General features: G+C 42.4%; 1 protein-coding gene across 5 annotated transcripts in view; it reads left to right on the top strand.

The window, feature by feature from the left end:
- Nucleotides 1-6: 6 nt before the first annotated feature.
- Nucleotides 7-8,257, top strand: part of USP34 (ubiquitin specific peptidase 34) — a 110,199-nt gene continuing 101,948 nt past the window's right edge. For all 5 annotated transcript variants that reach the window (XM_057382559.1, XM_057382575.1, XM_057382583.1 and 2 more), the window contains exon 1: nt 7-152. In XM_057382559.1, coding sequence (XP_057238542.1) covers nt 110-152 — 43 coding nt within the window. In that variant the 5' untranslated portion in view covers nt 7-109. The remainder of the gene's footprint in view (nt 153-8,257) is intronic.

The following is an 8,257-nucleotide window of genomic DNA, read 5'->3' as shown; positions in this document are numbered from 1 at the left end:
CCCCGGTGACCCCCGCCCCGGCCCCCATCAATCATCAATCAGCAGCACCGAGCGGATCAATCAATGGTCGGGAGGAGGCGGCGGCGGCGGCTGCTGCTGTTAATGAACAATGTGTGAGAGCTGCGCCGAGCTGCTGGAGGTGTTAAATGAGAGTAAGTGCGGCCGCCCTCCCCCGCTTCCCTCCCCCCGGGCCGGGACCCCGCGGACCCTCCTCTGCACCGGGTTACAGCCCCGCTTCGCTTCCTTCCTCGCCTCTCCCCGCCCGCCTCGGGCCTCCCGGGCGCGGGGTTCCCTCTCTYCCCGGCCATGGAGGAGCTCCCTCCATGCCCTGCTCGGCGCTTCCTTCCCCCTTCCTTCCCAGCTCTCCGCGGCCTGGGGCGGGCCCACCGCTGCCGTGTCCCCGCTCCATCCCCCCTTTCCCTCGGGATCCGCATCCTCGGCAGGCGCGGCGGGGCCTGGCCGGACTGAGGAGCTGCCCGGGAGYCGCTCCGGGGACAGCCGGGCCTGGGCTGGGTCCTTTTTAACCAGCAGCAGCAGTAGCAAAGGCGGCTCGGTGGGATCCTGCCTTCCCCTCCCTGTGCCTGGCCTCGGTACGCGGTGCAGGTGCTTTTCGGGCTCCGATTCTGCCGAAGCTGTGAGGGAAGCGGCGCCTGGAGGAGCCTGGCTCGGCTTGGCGAGGTTGGGAAGGTGCTCCCGGGTGTTTGGCTTCAGGGGTGGTCTCTGGCTCCCTCTCGAAGTTTCTTCTTCACGAGTGTTACCGGCAGGGTCGGAGGGGTGATAAAGCAGGTGTTCCCCCCGCTGCCGCTGGAATCGGGAGCGTTTGGGGCACGAAATGCCCTGTAGGCCTCGTGTATCCCTTCGAACCTGYGCTCCGTGGCAGCCAAGATACCTTACAGCTTCTCAGGAGCTCTGCCTCACGAACAAAGACCAAAAAACCACCATTTGTACGGATGCTGAGGAATTGAAAAAACTTACAAGCTGAAGTTTGTGATTAGAAGGAAGTTTAACTATTTTGGATCCTAGAGATGGCATTTTTCCTGGTTACATTCTGCAAATCCTGTTCCAAMAGAGTGGAGCACAGAAGCTGCCTAGAACAGGGTTTGGATAGAGTTGTCTTCACTCTCCTGAGGCCCACTTCCATGTGCTGTTTGTTCTTCCCTAGGATCCTGCGGTGGTTGAATGTTGGCCTCTTTCTTACTGGGGAAATAGGGTATTCAGTGATGGCCAGCRTTTCATTTGAGAAGTGAAAATATAGGTGTGAAAGTAACTTTTAGGAGAGTTCAGAGGCTGGACTAAATCAGATCATGTTGATATTACACACCAAATAGTTATTTAAACTGTAGGTTCAAAATAAGACTAAATTATCAATGGTATGCAATGACAGCTGCTTGTTGGAAGAGAAAACTTGACTTGGTTTGGATGGATTGATACGTAATCATTGCTTAAACTTTGCTTGGTATGGTCATGTAGAAAAAAGTAACAATTAATTTGGTATCTCAAGGAATCCCTGAAGTTCCAGCATGAATTGATTTTTATAGGTGTTTTAAGGTAATTGGGATTCATGTAGATAGACATTTCCTTCTAGGTAAAGCAATGTCTTTAATCACTTGAACAGTTCTTTATATATATATATATGTAGATATAGATGTTGATATAACTAGGGTATGGATAATTTAATGGTTCTGCATTTAATGSTTCCTGCTATTAAGTAGAAGGAAATATGTCTTTTAAAGTCAAAATTTATTAGGAAAATTCTGAAGTACTACTGCTATGTAGTTAATTTCAAAAAATGCTGCTTAAGTGACATTAGGTCTGGCCTTCCCTTCAGGGAATGTAGCACACTGTAAATCACCAGAACTATTGGTGTATGTGTTTGCATATTAAGGCATGTGATGGTGCTCCCTTCTCACTGGATGAAACAGTTGTGAGGGAGGTGGGTTTCTCAAAAGGGATGCTTTTTTTTATAACTTCCAGTTGAGTTATTTGTGTTCCTTAAATAATAACGAAAGGTGCATAATACAAAAATYATGTCAAGCCTTGGTTTTTAAAACACTGCAGCAGAAATGAAAAGCGGTAGTAAAGAATGAGGTCATGCCCGAAATGTGTGAGCCATAGGCTGCCAGCAGTTTCCTTTTCTGCCCACGGAGCATTTGGGATCAACTCTGCACCGGAACGACCCAAGCAGCATTTTCAGAGAGGTCCAGAAAACAGCATTTCCTTTATTTTAGAATTTTCTTGCTAAACCAAACATTTTTACATGGCCACACACTGGCTTTTGTCTTCATTTGCTCTCATGTTTACAAAATAAGATTTGGTATCACTTGCATGACAGGTCACTTGGAAAGGGAATTGGCAACAGGTCTCAACGTGGTGTTTGGGAAGGAGCATGTGGGAAGCTCCTGTTTTCTTCCTAAGGAGGATTGATGGGTGACAGAAGCGTGAAACTGAACAGTTCTACAAACAAACAGGCGTATTTTTATTAGAAGCATATTCATCCCACTGTAAACTGCTACAGTATTACCCCACACCACATAGCAGTGTGAAGAGCTGGAGATTTTGTCCAGCAGTGACTTTGTGTAGGCCCAGTGTTATGTCCTAGGAAGACTCCAGGTCCTCACGCCTGGTTTTGTCACAGACAGTCAGTCAGTGGTCCTGCATCTGTGCCTGCCTGAGGTCCTGAATTGGAAACTTGTAGATTGAAAAGCGTACTTTTTTGGCCAAAGGTATGTAAATAGGCATTTATGTATTTAAAATAGTGCTTCACTGAGAAGCTGGTAATGTTTTTTTGATAAACAATGTTGGGTTTTTGGTATATATGAGTTTTTTTTTCTTCTGCTTTTTGCAGCATCTTGATTTTCAGCATTTGATCTACATATTAAACCAGTAAATTCCCTGATCTTGAAGTTATTTCCTGAGAAGAAGTTGTAATTTCAAGTTATGATTTGATCCAGGAACTCAGTAAAATGCATATTCCCCTGTGAAATACCCAGACTTYAGAGGAATTTTAGTACTATAAGACAATCTGTTCACTCAGAGCAAACAGTCTTAATTTCTCACTGTAAGTTTCTTAGGATCATTTACATTATTCCAGGCAGGGTTTAATAGGAGTAAAGTCTATAAAAAATCAGATTTAAAAAAAATTAATCTTCCACAATATAAACTATTTTAGTAGCCTTTAGTAGAAGAAAAAAAGGAAGACACAATGGCCTGCTTTTTAAGATAAGGCCACTTATTTACAAAAGGCTTAAGAACAGATTCTCATGGCATYAATTATAGGGCCTCATTTAAACGTGCACAGATTTTATGGGAAAAGTGCATTGAGGATATTCTGTGCTTCTATGTTAATTCACAGCATTCTGTATCCCAGAATGAACCCTGATACACTTTGCATTCCTYGGTTTCCTTGGATGCCAGGTCTTGTCAGTCTAGGAGAGTTTATATTGAGTTTCACTTGTTCTTGAGTAATATTTACATTTCTGTGCTGTCCAGAGGCCCTGATCAGAACAGCTCTGTTTTGCTAGGCACTGCATGGATATCCAGATAATCTTAACCCTAAAGTAAGCCAGAAAATACAGAAATGTTACATTAGAGGTGGGTTTTGCTGTCTCAGGTSTTTTACATGTGTTCTGTAGGTTGCTGTGTCCCACCTGGAGCCATGGGGAGAGTTTGAGCTGCCTGTTGATCCATCCATGCCATCCCTGTGGAGGTTTCACTTCCAAGTATTGAGGATGTGAGCTCCATGCTGAGTGTTGAGTACAAGACTGTCCTTKTGTGCCTGGGAGTGCCTCTTCTTAGCTGAAAGTGCTGGTCTGGTTTTTAGACCAGTCCTGAGTCAGCGTCCTCACAGCCCTGGCTGTGGCATGTCCCRGGGAATCCAGCTCAGCTTGGTTGCCTGTGAAGCTTCCCTTTGGGATTGCAGCTGATCTTGATGTGTGTTGACTTAAAACTCTGTAGATGGTTTTGGTTTAGGTTTGGTTTGTTCTTGTTTGGTTTGGGTTTTATAAAAGTAAGAAACAAAAAGATTACAACATGGAAAAATAGGTTTTATTATGTAGTGGCATTCGTGGTGTTAGGTTACCTTGGTAGGCCTCAGTTATTCCCAGTTCTTGGTTTCTGGGAACAAAGTTTGTTTTCTTCCCAGTATTCTGCTTCATTTTTTTCAGTGATTACCTCTTTAGCCCATTTTTTTTTCCTAGCAACTCTGAAGTAATAAAATCAGTTCATGCTGATGATTAGAGCCTTCTAGATGTTATTTTATTGCAGCACCTTGCAGCTATTTTCCTCCTTATGTTTTCTCTTTGAGTAGACCAGAAAAATAAAAAACCCCAATGACCAACCCAAAACAACCCCCACCACAGTTTCCTCAAGCACAGGAGATAAATGTAGCCTCATACTGTTGTTTTCTGTCTTGTTGTCATTGTCAGCTGGCCTGCAGAGCTACCCCTAGAATGATCAGGTCTGTAAAACACTTGAGGTACTGGAGTGCTTTGCTGYTCATGTAGTTTAAGGATAGCCCTGAATTTGAATGCTGGAAATTCTTGGCTTGACTCCTTGTAGTGTTTTTCTGGCATGCAGGAAGTACCAAGAGWAGCCTTGGAGGTTGGGTGAGGGTATGTTTACGTTTAGATAGGTGAGAAATTGCATTCCAGAACATTGCAGCATTCTGTTTGCTCTTTGGGATCTGGAGAGGATCGATGTTTTATTCTRGGAGTACTCAGATATTGAGGATGTGTTATAAAATTATTACAAATATTGCATCGTTGACATCGCTTAGTCTCCAAGAGGTGCTCTCACTTGTTCCGTGTTTACCTGTAAACTTCAGGATTGATTATTCGATTACTTCTAGTGTTTTGTGCTCATCTAAAGTTTCATTTGGCTGTTAGATGACTCCTYTCGTGCAAAACTGTAAAAATTGTCTCTGTAGCATGGCTTTTTTAATTTTTTTTTTCCCTTCCTTTTTTAAAAGATCTATCTTTTCTTTTCTTTTTCCCTTAAATGCTCAGAACCTCTGCAGAGATTGCAATGGAGGATTAATTGGGGTAACTGCCCAACCTTACAGATCTTTGCAGTCTCTTTTAGAAGAAAAGAAAGTAATTTGTTTATAACACTGAAATTCAGTAATTTTTTCATGTTTACTTTTCTCTTTGACCTTATTGAAGCCACTGAGCAGCCAGGCTTAAAGGAAAATGAAAATAACCTTTTCTTTATAGCAGCATTGCCAAATTGCAGTTATRGACTGTGCTGAAGTGCTACTCCAAATGAATTGGAGTAAACAGAGGGAAAAAATGGAAGGAGGAACTTGTATCCTTGCTAATTGTGAACTTTCTAAAGTGAAAGGGAAGGTGAGACTAAGACAAAGTTATTTTAATTTGTACAATTTGTAGTAGTAAAGMAGTTGAGAGAAAAACTCGGTGACTTAAATAGCTAAAAGGCTTCTATTTTTGGAAAGATATTTCAGCTTTTGTTCTGTACAATTGTTTTGGTTCATGTTATTTGATGTGATCAGAAATGATTTTGTCCTGAGACTTTTCCTGTTCAGGCTGCTGCAAACTGGTTCTTTCTCATTGCTCAAGCCACTTGATCAGTGATGCTGAAGATGGGTTACGTAAATCTCATTCTGCTGAGTTTTGTTGTGAGTTACAGACCGTTGATGTGTATTTACTGAGATGCTTCTCTTTGTATATAGGGAAATCTTCCGCTGGATAAGTACTTGGAACAATATCCTCAAAGCCACAAGGCTCTACATTGTAGAGTGGATTAGTTAGTGGATAACTTCAAGGAAAATGAAGCAAACAAGAAAGGAAAAGAAAAACATCCCTTGCTTCATGTTAAAAAGATCCTTGATCAGTGCAGAGCCTGAAGTCRCCATGTTTCCCATGTAGGAAATCTTTGTGATTGATTTTTTTTTATGTGTTTTGGTGCTTATGGCTTTCCCTCCATAGGGGTAGTTTTCAAGTCACCCAGGTCCCAAACAATTCCTGAGCCACATCCAAGTCAATCGGTGCTTTAGGCTATCCTGGGTGTTATTGGTGTCAGTTCGCAGAGCAGCTCTTGGACCTGTCCTTGRATGCAGAGGTGATGCAGAGTTTAGTGGGGCATGTTGGGAGCTGATGCTCAGGCTCAGTGTCACACTGAGGTTCAGAGGGCAGGATCTTGGAGGGCAGACCTGACTCCATTTCCCTCAGCCTGCCTTGGAGGTGATGCCTTGGCTTTGGGAGATTGATGGTTTTGTCTGCCATGGAGACATGGGCATTGTGAACCTCGCCATTCTTTTAATTCATAGAATTCCTTTTTGCTTCTTTTTCTGTGTTAAACAGTTAAATTGCTAATGCAGACTTTGTATCTTACAGGTTTTAATTCCTTGCTGCTTGATTTCCCCATGTAACTGCAGTTTGCCTCCATCTCCCTGTGTTCAACTAACATTGAGTCAGAAAAGCAAATCCTAGAATCGTATTCTGTGTCCAAGTGATGATCAGTTTGTGATTTGGCATTTTAGTGATTGGGAGGAAAGAGCAGTGCTTACTTCTTGGTTCTGTTTATTTTATCTATTTTCGAGTTCTTTTCAGGTAGCTCCAGGTCTCAGGGATTTTTGCAGCACAAGCTACCCCTTTATAGTTGTCTGTATACTGGGACAATGTGAAAAAGAATCTTGCTGTCCTCAGGAGCAAGTGGTTGTGCTGATTACTCAGTGCTGCTTATAGTAACAGCATGCTGCAATTAAACAAGAGTTGTGGCCATTTAATTTCTGTTGTTTAAGTGTATGTTGAGGTGATTTCTTCTTTCATTTTGTGCAGCAAATTGGCAATTTCTAGAAAATGTGAAGAGGTGAGAAGCCATTCTTTTCACTTTGTTCCCCTCCTTGTCTCAGAATTGATTTGCAGTCTGAATGCTAAACATGGACGTGCAACTGTGAGGATTTCTGTGGTGTTCTTAACACTTTGTAAAAATATCCAGCTTSTTTGTAGATTTGCAAAGTTTTATTTCTGGAGTTGTTTAGATCCAGCATGTGTGGTGGACGGTGAGCTTCTCAAGGGAACTCAGGTGCAAATGCRTTGCAGTTCTCTGCATTTGTATAGAACTACTCAGGATATTTAGTGCTGGAACAATTGGTTGAAGAAGCTGAAACTTGTCAGAAAAAAATCCTTGTGGAAAATGCATCTTTGGGAGTTGATCTTTATTCAGATAATTTGTAGAAAGGTTGTAAATAAGGCTTGAAAACACATGACAATTGAGACAGAGTTTCTAGATCAGCATCCCTGCAGATGATTAGTTTCCATCAAGGAGGTGAGTGACAAAACTTTTTTTGCCTTTGTCTATGCTTTCCACACATTGAAGAAGCCTCCAGTTCATTGCACTGACTTCCACTTGAGAGTTTTTAATCTGTGTAATTGTGTATAGAAACAGGGGGATATATGCTTAATGCTGTGTTGTTCAACACTGTCTTTATCTTTCTGTTGTGCTCCTGAGCTCRTTTTGGGGGGATTTGATAATACTTAGCGAGAGTTTAATTTCAYCTTCAGGAAGTGTTCAGTTGCCTATTTATTATTCTGTGACACGTAATTATTAAATTCTTCATAATTTAGGTTTCAGTACAAACCCCATGGTTTTCATCAGCAGTGAAATTACTTTTAAGTGGGTGTGAACTGAAAAACAGAGTCATTTTCTGCCAGTAGTCTCTGCTCTTTGCAAATCTGGTCATCAGATTCATTCTAAACTCTGTGAGCATCAACAAAACTGACAGTGCTTTCACTTGTGCCTTCTTTTTGCTCGGAGAAGCTGTGAGCAGTCTGGAAATGGACATCGGTGTGTTTGCAAGGGAGGGCAGCTCCAGAAAAGCTGTAGAGGGACCAGAATATCAATATGTACTGAGGAATTTGGGCAATGGACTGTGTGTGGAAGGCTTATGTAGYACAACCTACCCACCCTTGTCAGGCACCTGTGTTCTGGGCAGGAGATGTGTGGTGGGATTACATTCCAGGTTCACAGTCAACAGCTGATACAAGGGACTGAAAACTTTATTTCTCCTTCTTGGGACTGTTCTGGGATAACACTGGGGAGTGTGAGCTCAAAAACTTGATAAAAGTAAGTTCTCTTTAGTTGAAGGACAGTCAGTGCAGTAAATCCTTGTCTGTATTAGTTGGTCTCTTGACTTCTTTCACCAACAAACTGTTGCTGRTTTACTGATGGTTGAACTATTTTTTCCTCTGAGCTACTTTTTTTCCTTAATATTTGGAGCTGAAACTTGTACAGTATTTCA

This window comes from Malurus melanocephalus, unplaced genomic scaffold (assembly GCF_030028575.1).
Source record: "Malurus melanocephalus ecotype Western Australia unplaced genomic scaffold, MMel_1.1 scaffold_13, whole genome shotgun sequence".
In the NCBI taxonomy this organism is placed as follows: domain Eukaryota; kingdom Metazoa; phylum Chordata; class Aves; order Passeriformes; family Maluridae; genus Malurus; species Malurus melanocephalus.
This window is presented reverse-complemented; position numbering and strand designations above follow the sequence as displayed.